The following is a 14,214-nucleotide window of genomic DNA, read 5'->3' on the forward strand; positions in this document are numbered from 1 at the left end:
AGATCTAACAAGAAGGAAGTGGAACCAGCGCAAACACGCAGCTAATGTTCAGTTAGCTCGCTGTTAGCATTAGCATTGACATGTTACAAGAATCCCACAAATAAGGATAAACTACGGTGTCCACGTGTCCTTTTTTTCCCGGACATGTCCTACAGATGTTTTTCTAGAAATTCAGCCACCGTGTTTTTAATCTTAACTTTACCTGATATGAAGTTTGAAGACGAGCATTGATGTTTATTGTCTCACTCGAATCCTTTCTTTTAATCACGTCCACACACAGTTGTCTCCGACTAGTGGCTGGATTAAGATAAAACTTAAATTTAGTGTTTTTGATTTTTCGGTTTTGGCTCCAAAAATACAACAAGAGATTTTACGCGGTTGACAGTGACGTAGCCACAAGTTTCCCTCCGTTTAGCTAATCTCGTGACGTCAGTGACGCTGTACAGCTCTGTTTCATTCATTTATTTTTATTATAATTATTATTTATTTATAACTGTCTATGTTTGCACTTCGTGAGCCAGGAGCAGCCATTCAAATCTTCGTTATGTACACACATAATGACAGTAAATTATTCTTCAATCTTGAGTACGGACTTTTCCAAGTATCGCGAGACTGCTTCGATCATACTCGTGACGTCAGTCGAGATTTCCGTGCAAACAGAGATGGCGTCTTCCTGATCGTCCATGTGGTTTCGAACATAGAAAAATCTCCTTCATAACATTAAAGTAACTTATTGAACAGAACCGGAAGCAGCGGTAGATTCAGCGGAGAAGCTCCGACAGGAAAGAAAATGCAACACGACGACGTAAGTCTCTAAATTCACATAACGTGTTCGATGCTAACGTTAGCTCGCCGGTAGCCAGCGATACGAGGGTGTCATTTAAATAAGTTAAATCAGCCCTTTGGTGACTAAACTTCAGGCTCGACTTTAATTCTACTTATTAAATTGATCTGAATGGACATTTAGTGTTAAAACGGAGCATGTGCGAAGTGTCAGACCAGACTCCATAGTAAAAACATGGGTTTTAAAGGTTCCAGGTCTGAGTGCAGATGTTCACATCATTCAGTTCATGTGTCAGAGCTCAGGCTGATGGAGACACGTGTGAACTTCATTTCGGGAATAATTATTCATTATTATCTTCTGTGTGTCCTCAATTTCCGTCCCACAAACGTTATTATTTCTGTTGTTAGAGTCTGATTTGTGGTTATTAAGTGTAACGCTGGAGGAAATAGAGATTTGTAGAAGTCAGATTTGTTCAGTGATTGTTTTTTATTGTTGGTCCTTTCTGGGGCAGATATTATCATTATTGTCAGTGTGTTAGAGGTTGTTGGTTGGTTTGTGTGCAGGTGATCTGGGACATCATCGGGAACAAACAGTTCTGCTCCTTCAAAGTCAAGTGAGTCTCGTTCTATTTTAATAATCGTTAAACTCGTTCCTGACATAAACTCCAGCTTTGTTTCTGTTTCTTTTTCCGCCTTCGTCCAGGACGAAGAGTCAGAGCTTCTGTCGGAATGAGTTCAACATCACAGGGCTGTGTAACCGCTCCTCCTGCCCCCTGGCCAACAGCCAGTACGCCACCATCAGGGAGGAGAAGGGTATGACACCGCGCAATAATAATAACATCCAACAGTAATGATGATGATGGTGACTGTGACTGTGTGTGTTCTGCTCCAGGTCAGTGTTTCCTCTACATGAAGGTGATTGAACGAGCAGCGTTTCCAGCGAAGATGTGGGAGAAGGTGAAGCTTCATTCAGCTCCTCCATCGATGAACCAGGAGTCTGTGAATGTGTGAACATTAATCTCTGCTCGTGTTGTCGATGCTCAGGTGAAACTGGCTAAGAACTATGAGAAAGCTCTGGAACAGATCGACGAGAACCTGATCTACTGGCCCCGCTTCATCCGACACAAATGCAAACAGCGCTTCACCAAGATCACGCAGTACCTGATCCGCATGCGCAAACTGGTCCTGAAGAGACAGTAAGAGCAGCGCCTGCAGCTGATTGGACGGCGCCGCGTCACGTGACCTCCTCCGGTTTCTAACGCTGAGCTGCTTGTGTTTCAGGAGGAAGCTGGTTCCTCTCAGCAGGAAGGTGGAGAGCAGAGAGAAGAGGAAAGAGGTGAGAACGGGACCAGAAAGGTTCTATGGGGGGCAGGACTCTGTGAGGCCAGTCCGGTTCCTACGCGTCCAGGTCTTTATGGACCCGGGTTTGGTGCTGTTTGCGAGAGAAGCTCGGGGCCCTGGACGCTAAAACCGGGAAGCTCAAACAGGGAACGGTGGAGATCTCATTTTATTCTGCATTTTCAGTTTCATCTGCTGCAAAGGGAACATCAACGTCCTGAATCATTGAGAAGCTAGCCTGATGCTAAGCTAGCCTGATGCTAAGCTAGCCTGATGCTAAGCTAACCTGATGCTAAGCTAGCCTGATGCTAAGCTAGCCTGATGCTAACAGGTGTCTGTTTGCAGGAGAAAGCTCTGATCGCGGCTCAGCTGGAAAACGCCATCGAGAAGGAGCTGCTGGATCGACTCAAACAGGGAACGGTAGGAGGAGCCGAGCTCATCCACTCATTCCCTCATTCATTCATTCATTCATTCACTCATTCATCCACTCATTCATTCATTCATTCATTCACTCATTCATTCACTCACTGGCTTCACTTCATCTTATGTTTCACTTTTCCAGTACGGAGACATCTACAACTTCCCGGTTCACGCCTTCGACAGAGCTCTGGAGCAGCAGGACCAGGAGAGCGAATCAGAGGAGGAGGACGAGGAGGAGGAGGAGGAAGATGAGGTGATGAGGGGATGAGTGAGGAGGAGGTGGGAGGAGGAGGTGGGGAGGAGGAGATGGAGATGAGGTGATGAGGGAGGAGGAGGAGGTAATGGGGGAGGAGGAGGTGATGGGAGGAGGAGGAGGAGGAGATTAGGGAGGAGGAGGAGGTGATGGGAGGAGGAGGAGGTAATGGGGGAGGAGGAGGTGATGATGGGAGGAGGAGGAGGAGGAGGAGGAGATGAGGAGGAGGAGGAGGAGGTGATAGGAGGAGGAGTTGAGGGGGGAGGAGGAGATGGGAGGAGGAGGAGATGGTGATAGGAGGAGGAGGAGGTGATGGAGGAGGAGGTGATGGGGGAGGAGGAGGTGATGGAGGTGATGGGGGAGGAGGAGGAGGAGGTGATAGGAGGAGGAGTTGAGGGGGGAGGAGGAGATGAGGGAGGAGGAGATGGGAGGAGATGGAGGAGGTGATGGGGAGGAGGTGATGGAGGAGGTGATGGGGAGGAGGAGGAGGAGGAATGAAGGTGGTGTGTTTGAGCGTCATTGTGAAGTGTTGTGTTCAGGACGTGGGGCGGAGAGAGTTCGTAGCGGAGGAGGAGGTGGAGGAGAGCGACCTCAGCGACTTTGAGGTAAAACTTTCAAATAAGAAAAAACTGAATAAATCTTTTCTGTTGTATAAATATCTTCTTTTGTTTGTTCCTAAATGTTCATTTTATTTTAGTTTTATATCAGTTCTGCTCTGGTTGAGTTGGACTTTGTTCTGTCCCGGATCATTTACTACGGACGGAGAAAAGAGTTAATTCATTATCCACGTTTTACAGGAAACTAATTTAACTCTGTGGCTCTAGATGAGACTAATTTCAGTGTTTTTTCTCAGGACATGAACAAACTAAGGACGAGCAGCGATGAGGAGGACGACGACGAGTCCAGTGAAGAAGAAGATGATGATGACGACGACGAGGAGAAGAAGAAGAAGAAGTCCAAGTCTAAAGGAAAGTCTCCGGCTAAAGGTTCGGCCGTGAAGAAGAAGAGGGCGTACGTGGAGATCGAGTACGAGATGGAGACGGAGCCGGTTGCTAAGACCAGATCCACGTCCTGACCAACAACCTGAGACTGTGTTACCGCGGCAACGGACTCTAAACAGCTTCTTCTTCTACTGTTTCTGTAAATGTTTCTATGTTTGAATAAAATAAAACTCCGGCTGGTTTAAACATCAGCATTTACTCCAGAGACGTTGAGCCTTTATACAGTATATATATTCAGATTCATATATACTTTATTTACACATAACCGAGTCCCCGCATCCAACAATCAATGATACAACAGAAGAAGAAAGAAAATCAAACACAAAAATAATAAATGTACAGAGTATTTTACAGCCAGAGACAAACAGGTTCAATCTGAACAGAATAATTCAACAGCTCTTCATCTGAATTATGTCACGTTAGTTTTTAAAACGCACGATTAGTTGCTTTTATTTTACGGTTAAAGTTCATTTTGACTCTTTGGTCCCAGCAAAACTTTTAAAATCTCTAAAACACGAGGAAACAAACTCAATTTACGTTTTTAAAAGTATTTTTTTTTCTTCCTGGTGAATATTTCATGCAGGTTGATGAGAAAAGAAACAGGAAACAGATAAAGACGACGTAGACGGCGCTAAAAAAAAAAAAAAAAAAAGTTAAAGAAATCAGAGATAAATAAAAAAATCAAATTCTAATAAAGTTACACAAATTAAACGGTGACTTTTAGAATAATAACTTTAGGACTTTGTCTGATTGTGACTCGTTCTCTTCGTCTTTTACAAACATTGAACCATTTTTATTTCCTGTCGGTTTCTTAGATAATTCAAAGAAACGTAACGAATGTAAAGGATGAAATATTAACAGAGCTGAGTTTAGTTAATGATCAGAGGGAGAAATGAATCCAGACGTCACTTCAGCCTCGGTTCATTCGTTTAGTGTCGATAAAAGACGCGTTCGTCCATCGGTTCCTTCTCCACAGACCTTTAACTACATTCACTCTCAGCTCCTTCCTGTCCATTTAAAGCACTTGAGGACAGCGAAGGCGTCGGTTCCTCCGCGGTGGAACCAGAGGAACCGAGTCAGACGAAGGTGAAAGAAAACCAGGAATAAAAAGAGTGAGAGGGAAAAACATTCTGTTCTTATATTTGGTTAAAAACATCGACAACAAACGAGAAGAAGCGAATAAAACCGTGTCCTGATCGAGTCGTCTCCTCAGAACCACCCAGAATAAAACTCAAACTAAAAAAGGCAAAGTGTGACTGGTTCCACCGTGTTCTACGTGGACTGAGACCTGGATCTAGATGGACTCTGAGTGGTCCAGGTCCTGGCCCTGGTCCTGGTCCAGAAAACCTCTTCTCCTTCACCAACGTTTCTAAACTAGTTTTCTACAAACTCCAGAATTTAACACCAGTTTGTATTTTCTAGTTGAGGGAACTCAACAATCCTAGATCTAAACCTTCAGGAAGGAACCCACCGGGAGTCGGACTGAACATGACCTGGAACCGGTCTCCGGTCCACGTAGAACTCAGGGAAGAGGACTGGTGAGGAAGGAACCCAGGTGAGTTTGAAGGTGATGGAGAGAAGCAGAGCAGATGTTTGGTGAGTTTGAAGTTTGTCTTTGATTTGAGTCCGAGTCGAGCTGATCTGAGTCGAGCCTTAGATCCAGATCCGTTTAGGCCGTAGGTCGTTTGTTAATTTGGAGTCCAAAGAACCACTGAGGAGGGTCCAGGAAAGACCAGGTCCCGGATCAGGGCCGAACTAGTTTAAGAAGTTTTGAGGGAAGTCACAAATAAACACGATGGAAGAAGAGAAGAGTTGGATCTCCTCTATTCTGGGTTTGAAGATTTGATGTGAATTATTTTGGGTCTAACGAGGTCTAACGAGGTCTAACGAGGTCTAACGAGGTCCGACCCGTGACTGGTTTAACACTGACGAGAACCTGTAACTGGTCCAGACGGTAGTGAAGGAGGATTTAGGGCGTCATGATTTAGCTGAAGCTGGTACAGGTTTGATTGGATGTGGGGGGGTTGAATGTCGGCTACATCTAAATGTGATCCAGCCGTGGACGTGGCTAATGCCTGGGGGGGTCGGGGGTCTCGGGTGTCGGGTGTCGGGTCCGTCTCTGTGCGTCGGTCGGTCTGTTTCATGGGTCTGTGGGTTCATGTCCGTGGTTAACAGCTGCAGCCCTCCTTGGCCGGCTGGCTGTCGGCGTTGAGGCGCCCCCCCTGCGGCGCCGAGGGTTTGTGCTGGACCCCCGACTCGGCAGCGTTCAGGTCCAGGCTGCCATCTTGGATGTTCTGGTAGATCCTCTTTGCCGCCTCCAGGAAGGCCTCCTCCACGTTCTCCCCCCTGGAAACGACACAGGAAGTCAGCTTCAAAACTCAGAACACAGAACCAACAGAGCATTTATATAGCATGTAGCCTTGGTGGCTCTTAGCTTAGCATTGATATGTAGCATGTAGCCTTGGTGGCTGTTAGCTTAGCATTGATATGTAGCATGTAGCCTTTAGGTTGGAACTGAGAAGGTTAATTCATGAAGAACATCAGAAATAAGTGTGAACTTACGTCTTTGCACTGGCCTCTAGAAACAGCAGACCTGAGAGAGTAGAGATAAAACCAGTCAGTCAGTGACCAGGAGATAAAACCAGTCAGTCAGTGACCGGGAGATAAAACCAGTCAGTCAGTGACCGGGAGATAAACCAGTCAGTGACCAGGAGATAAAACCAGTCAGTCAGTGACCAGGAGATAAAACCAGTCAGTCAGTGACCGGGAGTTAAAACCAGTCAGTCAGTGACCGGGAGATAAAACCAGTCAGTCAGTGACCGGGAGTTAAAACCAGTCAGTCAGTGACCAGGAGATAAAACCAGTCAGTCAGTGACCAGGAGTTAAACCAGTCTGTGGTTCGTGTTTCTCACCGTTCTCCTCAGCGAACTGTTTCGCCTCCTCGTACGTCACGTCTCTCTGCGCCTCCAGATCGGCCTTGTTCCCGATCAGAATGATCACCTGCCACACAAGAAACAAACAAACACCATTACCCATAATCCCGTTGTCCAATTAGCAATTAGCTGGTGCTAAACACAGTGCATGTGCAGCTAACTCAATATAGAGATCACAAAAATAATAATATACCCACTTAAAACGACTAAATAGTTCAGTATAGTCTAGTATAGTGCAGTTACGTTAGCATAGCCAATAAACATTAGCCATTCAATTAGCATAAACAAGTTAACGTTAGATCGTGTCTCACTGTGTTTGGGTTTGTCAGGTTCCTGGCGTCCGTCAACCAGCTGCTCAGATGATTGTAGGTGCTTCTCCTAAACAACGACAAACAAAACATCAGCAACCAGAGCCCATCACCACGTTAGCAGCGCTAGCCTCTAGCCTGATTTCATCACACGACAATGTTAGCTGTTATGCTAGCCTAAACAGCTGCAATGTTAGTCTAATCAAGCTAATATTAGTCATTTAATTCGCCTAAACAAGCTAACATCCGTCATTTAATTAGCCTAAACAAGCTAAACATGCTAACGTCAGTCATTTAACTATTTAACTAGCCTAATCAAGCTAACGTAGTCATTTAAGTAGCCTAAACAAGCTAATGTTAACATTTAATTAGCCTGAACAAGCTAAACAAGCTAATGTCAGTCATTTAACTATTTAACTAGCCTAATTAAGCTAACGTAGTCATTTAAGTAGCGTAAACAAGCTAATGTTAACATTTAATTAGCCCAATCAAGCTAAAGTTAGTCATTTAATTAGCGTTAACAGGCTAACATTAGTCAATTACTTAGCCTAAACAAGCTAATCAAGCTAATGTTAACATTTAATTAGCCTAATCAAGCTAACGTTGGTCATTTAATTTTAATCATCAACTTATCATGTGGGATAAGTTACTGCACATTCCTGCCGGTACCTGGTGATGTCATAGACCATGAGGGCCCCCGCGGCCCCCCGGTAGTAGGACCTGGTGACGGCCCTGAACCTCTCCTGTCCGGCCGTGTCCCAGATCTGGAGCTTCACCTTCTGACCGTGCACCTCCATGATCCTGGTGCCGAACTCCACCCCGATGGTGTGAGGACAGTCGGCCATGACTGCGCAATAAAATCACCCGTCGTCACGGCAACAGCGCAGATTCAAATACAATCAATTAATTAATTAATTAATACGTTTTGGTTCGTTTTCTTCAGATTGGAGTTGTAGTTTTATTTATTATATTAATACAAACTCAAGGAAAATTTCGTTTGTATATACAATGAATTTGACTTGGTGTTTGTTGCACACAGTATTTTATTTTATAAAATAAAATGAAATAAAATAGTAAATTTATACACAAATGAAGCTGGATGCAGAAAATGTGACATTTCTGGAAGATTAAAAGTTTACAGTATTTTCTGTGATCATTTGACTGATTCTTAGGGAACCGGTATTTATCTGTGATAATTAATAATATAATAATATAATAAGGTCAAGGAGGAAGACTCACATTTTTTCTCTGTGAACTGATGCAGCAGACACGACTTTCCGACTCCCATATCACCTGCAGACACACAAACACAACACGGCTCATTTTACCCCACAAACTACCAGAGGAAATAATATAACTTGGGCCAAAATGTTTCCGTTATGAATAAATCTAAAACCAAACTGCATCAGTTACAGAGTCTGAAAACAAAGTCACATGAACGGATGAACAGGACGGAGCTGATGCAGAAGAGGAAAAAGAAAATGTGTGAGTGATCAGTTATCTGATGTATGATAATCAACAGGATTAATATCAGAGTCAGATGCTGTAGATTAACATCTTATATCTTAACCAGTGATTTCTAAGTGTTTGCAGACTCACTGGAAGTTAATATCTATGATTCTCTGACAGAAACAAGAACTGGACTCTTACCAGCGACGGGACGGAAATAAAAGGGATTTTTTTAAGCTACTAGATGTTTTCTGGGGCTAAAATAATGAAAATTAAGACATAAAGCTCGGTTTCACAACGTGTTAAATGCTAGAACACGAAGGCTGGGTGATGATTTTAATGTTTCTTCGCTCTGATCCCAGTTTTATTCTACAGGTTTGTGTTTGTGTATTAAATGAGACGAGTTTAATAGCAACAGACTGTTTACAGATATGATCCTGTCTCAGGATCTGTTCATCTGACACGACAACAAGTGAATAAAAGATAGTTTTACTTTCCCATCTATGCAGATTTATCCTCTGATACCGAGCTCGCTCAGCGGAACCTGTATGTTCATTTATTTAGTGTCATTCTTGTGAATAAAAATCTCTTCCACGGTTGTTAGTGCTTCAGGAAAACTGAGGACAAGTGTCACATGTCCCAAGACCAGGTGGACCGAATTTCAAGTTCTTAGCTCCTTTATTTAGTTATTTATTTATTTATTTTAAGGAGTTATTCCTTAAAAATCCCCAAATGTTTCGCTAATTTTAGGAGCATTTTATATGAGTCCCCGGAGATGCCTTTATTTTGCTTTATGAGACATTTCAGACATTGGAAACAAAATGAAAGTGCTTCAGTTTTGTCGTGTATTGTTGTACTTTCATGTTTTGCTGGGAAGTATCTTCCCGTTAGCGCTGGTTGTTCTAGTTGTGGTTTTAGGCTGATGAGTCTGGATGAAGTTGAACATGTTTCTAGTTAAATGTGGAGAAACAGAAGCAGAATGAGCTCAGAGGGAAACACTCACCGATGATGATGTATTTGAAGATGTAGGAGTAGTTGTAAGGTGCGGCTGTCATCTTGATTCTGTGAAGGAAATAAAAAATAAAAAGAGGTTTCAGTCACTACGCCTTGCTAACAGCTAGCAGCTAACACCAGGAGGCCACTTTTATCAAGACTTACAACAAAAACAGTTAAATAATGAACGTGTCAGAGACTGTGTGATGTGAATCGTGTCGTTTTACCTTCGGGTCGTGAGTCTATGAACCTGGAAACCGGGCTGCACCGTTAATTAGTCGGATAGTTATCTTTGTTAGCTCGTTAGCTCGGTAGCCTGCTGAGCCCTCAAGAAAAACCGTTTCTCACTTCCGGGTCGGTTCCTCTCCTGCGAGAGGAGGGGTAGTATCGCGAGATTTCCAGGTTCCTACTACTACCTAGTGGACAGGAGAGGAAGAAGGAAATAAAAAATAATAATAAATAAATAAATAAATAAAATAAGTATGAAGATAAATATAAATATGAAGATTAAAAACACAACATTTAAAAATTTTACATATATTACTTTTTGTTTTTCTGGCTGCAGGTACAAAAAAACATTTCATTTTGAATGCAACAAATAAAACCAAGACAAATCTGATCTAATATCAATAATCTTTGTTCACATTGTTTTTTGTTTGTTTGTTTGTTTTTTTAAAAAAGGAGTTCTTATCATTTTATTGCATTTGTTTTATTTATTTATTTACTTATTTATTTATTTATTTTACTGCTTTTAAACTACACAGACTCACGGACAAATAACTAACAAATAAATAAATCAAAATAAAACTCATTGTTTTATCCATAACAGCAAAGTAAAAGTATCATTATTATTGTTATAAAAAAACTAAAGATAAACTTTGACATTTCATTCTTTTTTCTTGTAAAATGATTTGAATAATAATAATAATTATTATAATAATAATAATAATAAAAATAATCCCATTAAACGAGTTTCTTTATTCTGGTCCAGTTTGTTTTGAGCAACATAAAAGTTTCCTGTTGTTTTTGACTCCGTCTCGGTCTCGGTCCGTCCCCCGTCTCCCGTCTCCTCCCCCCTGTGAGCTGAGGCTGGTAGACCTCAGAGCCTCCCTCAGTGGGACGCAGGAGTTCAGGGACGAGGACCAGCCTGGATTGGACGGACATGGACAAACAGAAAGGTAGCGAGAACTTTTTCTTTCACTTTATTATCAACATGAGGAAAAGAGGATTATTTAAAATAAAGAGCTGGACACGGTCGTAAGGAAAAGACATGTCACACACATAGTAGAGGACAGTGTCTCTGTAGAGGACGGTGTCTCTCTAGTTCCTCCTCCTCTCAGGACACAGAGCTCAGATTCTCCTCAGATTCTCCTCAGATTCTCCGCGTTTGTGTTTTTAAACTCGTCATTTTCAGCGTTTTCTTCTGTCGCTTTGTTTTCTGGTTCCACATGAAGACGAATGATTATTTCATTATTATCACGTGAAATAAATACTCAGCATCGTCTCAGACCCTGGACCCGTAGGACCGAGGCCCCGGCCCTTTGGGCCCCCCCCCCCCCCCCGTTAGGAACCACCTCCAGGAGGTTCACAGGGATCCAGCTTCTGGTAATTGAAGGCTTTGGTTTCCACGGCAACGCAGCTTAGATCACTTTCAAGTTGTTTTCAGCCAAAACCTTCCTTCCTTCCTTTAGCTTCCTTTAGTGTCCTTCCTTCCTTCTTTCCTTTAGTGTCCTTCCTTCCCTTCTTTCCTTTAGCTTCCTTCCTTCCTTTAGCTTCCTTCTTTCCTTTAGCTTCCTTCCTTCCCTCCTTCCTTTGGCTTCCTTCCTTCTTTCCTTTAGCTTCCTTCCTTCTTTCCTTTAGCTTCCTTCCTTCCTTTAGCTTCCTTCCTTCCTTCCTTCTTTCCTTCAGCGTCCTTACTTCCTTCCTTTAGCATCCTTCCTTCCTTCCTTTAGCTTCCTTCCTTCTTTCCTTCAGCTTCCTTCCTTCTTTCCTTTGGCTTCCTTCCTTCCTTCTTTCCTTTAGCTTCCTTCCTTCCTTTAGTGTCCTTCCTTCTTTCTTTCCTTTAGATTCCTTCCTTCCCTCCTTCCTTTGGCTTCCTCCCTTCTTTCCTTTAGCTTCCTTCCTTCCTTCCTTCTTTCCTTCAGTGTCCTTCCTTCTTTCCTTTAGCATCCTTCGTTCCTTCCTTTAGCTTCCTTCCTTCTTTCCTTCAGCTTCCTTCCTTCTTTCCTTTGGCTTCCTTCCTTCCTTCTTTCCTTTAGCTTCCTTCCTTCCTTTAGTGTCCTTCCTTCTTTCTTTCCTTTAGATTCCTTCCTTCCCTCCTTCCTTTGGCTTCCTCCCTTCTTTCCTTTAGCTTCCTTCCTTCCTTCCTTCCTTCTTTCCTTCAGTGTCCTTCCTTCTTTCCTTTAGCATCCTTCGTTCCTTCCTTTAGCTTCCTTCCTTCTTTCCTTCAGCTTCCTTCCTTCTTTCCTTTGGCTTCCTTCCTTCCTTCCTTCTTTCCTTTAGCTTCCTTCCTTCCTTTAGTGTCCTTCCTTCCTTCTTTCCTTTAGATTCCTTCCTTCCCTCCTTCCTTTGGCTTCCTTCCTTCTTTCCTTTAGCTTCCTTCCTTCCTTTAGTGTCCTTCCCTTCTTTCCTTTAGCTTCCTTCCTTCCTTTAGCTTCCTTCCTTCAGCTTCCTTCCTTCTTTCCTTTAGCTTCCTTCCTTCTTTCCTTCAGCTTCCTTCCTTCTTTCCTTCAGCTTCCTTCCTTCTTTCCTTTAGCTTCCTTCCTTCTTTCCTTTAGCTTCATTCCTTCTTTCCTTTAGCTTCATTCCTTCTTTCCTTTAGCTTCCTTTAGATTCCCTCCTTCCTTCTTTCTTTCTTTCCTTCCTTCCTTCTCTTTTATCCATGAACCCTCCGTTGGGTCTAATCAGGGTCTGATGTGGTCTGATGTGGTCTAGCAGCTCCACCTCTGTTTTATTAGGAACCATGAAGAAGAACAAGTGTCCTAATGTTTCTTATTTGACAAATACATGTTTGCATTAGTTTAAGGACCAGGACCCAGATTCATTCATTGATCTGGTTTAAGACTCTGGGGCTCGGATCCAGAACCTCCTGGTGGTTCAGACTCTAAAGGCTTAAAAACAAACTGTCTTTCTGTGGATTAAATCTAGACCAGATCTTTACAGGAAAAACCAAACCTGAGCGTAACCAGGACAGTTTATCCGTCTCGTCCGTCCACACACGTCCCCCGTGTGAGAGGACACATACGTCACGTAATGTCCAGTAAACAGCTGTAAACACGACTGAGGCATCAAAAGAAAGAGGCAGGAAACACTGTTGATGAGCAGATAAGCAGCGTTCAGCCGCACCAACCCTCCGGTCCTCTGAGCCCGTCCCCCCGTCCCCCCGTCCTCCCCTGTCCTCCCGTCCTCCTGTCCTCTCCTGCTCCACAGCGTCTCTCTGGCAGGGGGGGGGGGAGGGGGTGGGTGAGGGTGGGTGAGGTATGTTCATGTAAGTCAGCAGAGAGGAGTTAATCAGAACCTCTGAACCTCGGCCTCCCACTCGCCTCAGAGCCTGAATGGACTCAGTCTGTCCCCGTGGACGGAGCCGTGGGACCTGACGTCTCCGCATTTCAGGCTCATTCACCAGAGCAGATAGAACGTCTAACACTGCTCCTACGTTCCGTCGAGTCTTTCAGGAAATTCCAGGGTTCCTTCAGGAGGTTCTAGACGTCCCCCGGGCGACCCGGTGTTTAATCTGCAGGATGTTTAGTTGGTGGAGATTGTTCAGCGGTTTCCTACAAGAACCCTCAGCTCCAGACCTCCAGAACCTCCTAAACAAGCACCCAGACCTTCTTAGAACCCACACACTGTACAAAGTGGGGACCTTAGAGCAGGAACCTGAGGTCTTTTAGGAGGTTCTTGTTGTCATCATAGATCGTCTAAGCTTTACCCATGTTCCATCTGAGGTTCTCGAGGTCATTCATGGTGTCACATTGGTTCTCTAGGTGGCGATATTGGTCAGGGTTTGCTGCAGGATGTAACTTAGGTGCTAGTAGTACCTGATGAGGTTCTAAGGTTCTAATCATTTAGTCCCTTAGGGGGTTCTTGATTGCTTTATTGTAGGAGATTATAAATATAATTGTTGTCATTGATAGTCTAGGGTTTTCTGAGGTTCTCGTGACCATTCTGGATAGGTTCCCCAGGTGGCAATAGTGTGCAGGACATGGTACAGGTTCTTAACTGGGTTCTAGTGGTACAGGAGGATGTTCCACGGATACTTCAAGTGGTGGAAGTGAGTACAAACCAGGTTTCAGGGGTTCTAAGGGGGATGTTAGTAGTACTAAGTGATGACATGCTACAGGTTCTTTACCTGGTTCCACAGGAGGTTCTAGCAGTCAAGAGGTTCCATGGGTCGGTCTTTTTAGGCGGTTCTAGTGAGACGTATTGTGGCCACTGAAGAGGTTTTATTGGAAACAGGCCGAGGAGGTTCTAGTGGTAAATAAAAAGTTCTTTCTGTGATCACAGTGACCACGGGGGGAGGTTCTCAGTCCTTCATGTGGCGCTGCTGCTATTTTAGGAGGTTCTAGCGTAAACCAGGACGTCCCTCAGGTTACTTTGATGGTTCTGGTGGTCACTGAGGACTTTCCATGGATCCTTCAGATGTTTGTGGTCAGATCACCCAAAATATGTCGGTTCTAAGGAGCAGGAGAAAATAAAAGTTGATCTCAGGTTTGGTGTGTGGATGTTACAGAGGAGCC

At 43.7% G+C, this 14,214-nt stretch overlaps 3 protein-coding genes and 1 long non-coding RNA gene across 4 annotated transcripts in view; 2 read left to right on the forward strand and 2 right to left on the reverse strand.

Annotated features, from left to right (window-relative positions):
- Positions 1-617: 617 nt before the first annotated feature.
- Positions 618-4,000, forward strand: mak16 (MAK16 homolog (S. cerevisiae)). Its single transcript, XM_047592966.1, has 10 exons — positions 618-805; positions 1,348-1,397; positions 1,487-1,596; positions 1,676-1,740; positions 1,828-1,979; positions 2,065-2,119; positions 2,467-2,541; positions 2,684-2,794; positions 3,334-3,399; positions 3,648-4,000. The coding sequence occupies exons 1-10, from the start codon at positions 791-793 to the stop codon at positions 3,867-3,869; spliced, it is 921 nt and encodes a 306-aa protein (XP_047448922.1). The 5' UTR covers positions 618-790; the 3' UTR covers positions 3,870-4,000.
- Positions 4,001-4,024: 24 nt separating this feature from the next.
- On the reverse strand, positions 4,025-9,872 carry rab14 (RAB14, member RAS oncogene family). Its single transcript, XM_047592996.1, has 8 exons — positions 9,706-9,872; positions 9,489-9,547; positions 8,276-8,329; positions 7,706-7,883; positions 7,040-7,106; positions 6,708-6,795; positions 6,358-6,388; positions 4,025-6,141 (listed from the first exon to the last, which is right to left on the reverse strand). Exons 2-8 carry the CDS (start codon positions 9,538-9,540, stop codon positions 5,964-5,966), a joined length of 648 nt encoding a protein of 215 aa, XP_047448952.1. The 5' UTR covers positions 9,541-9,547; positions 9,706-9,872; the 3' UTR covers positions 4,025-5,963.
- A 607-nt stretch (positions 9,873-10,479) lies between these two features.
- si:dkey-220o5.5 (actin filament-associated protein 1-like 2) overlaps positions 10,480-14,214 on the forward strand; it is a 14,590-nt gene continuing 10,855 nt past the window's right edge. The window contains exon 1 of the mRNA XM_047592921.1: positions 10,480-10,656. Coding sequence (XP_047448877.1) covers positions 10,641-10,656 — 16 coding nt within the window. The 5' untranslated portion in view covers positions 10,480-10,640. The remainder of the gene's footprint in view (positions 10,657-14,214) is intronic.
- The window catches only part of LOC125012847, a 2,739-nt gene continuing 1,451 nt past the window's right edge, over positions 12,927-14,214 (reverse strand). The window contains exon 3 of the long non-coding RNA XR_007113332.1: positions 12,927-14,151. This is a non-coding gene — a long non-coding RNA (uncharacterized LOC125012847). The remainder of the gene's footprint in view (positions 14,152-14,214) is intronic.

Source organism: Mugil cephalus, chromosome 8 (genome assembly GCF_022458985.1).
Source record: "Mugil cephalus isolate CIBA_MC_2020 chromosome 8, CIBA_Mcephalus_1.1, whole genome shotgun sequence".
In the NCBI taxonomy this organism is placed as follows: Eukaryota; Metazoa; Chordata; class Actinopteri; order Mugiliformes; family Mugilidae; genus Mugil; species Mugil cephalus.

Excerpts from the sequence above, each read along its gene's own strand:
- mak16 (XM_047592966.1), top strand. Across the intron at positions 2,120-2,466 it reads GCAGAGAGAAGAGGAAAGAG|GAGAAAGCTCTGATCGCGGC; the intron begins GTGAGAACGGGA and ends GTCTGTTTGCAG. Across the intron at positions 3,400-3,647 it reads GCGACCTCAGCGACTTTGAG|GACATGAACAAACTAAGGAC; the intron begins GTAAAACTTTCA and ends GTTTTTTCTCAG.
- rab14 (XM_047592996.1), bottom strand. The coding sequence starts at position 9,540 with ATGACAGCCGCACCTTACAACTACTCCTACATCTTCAAATACATCATC. Across the intron at positions 6,796-7,039 it reads ACCTGACAAACCCAAACACA|GTGATCATTCTGATCGGGAA; the intron begins GTGAGACACGAT and ends CTTGTGTGGCAG. Across the intron at positions 6,142-6,357 it reads CTAGAGGCCAGTGCAAAGAC|GGGGGAGAACGTGGAGGAGG; the intron begins GTAAGTTCACAC and ends TGTCGTTTCCAG.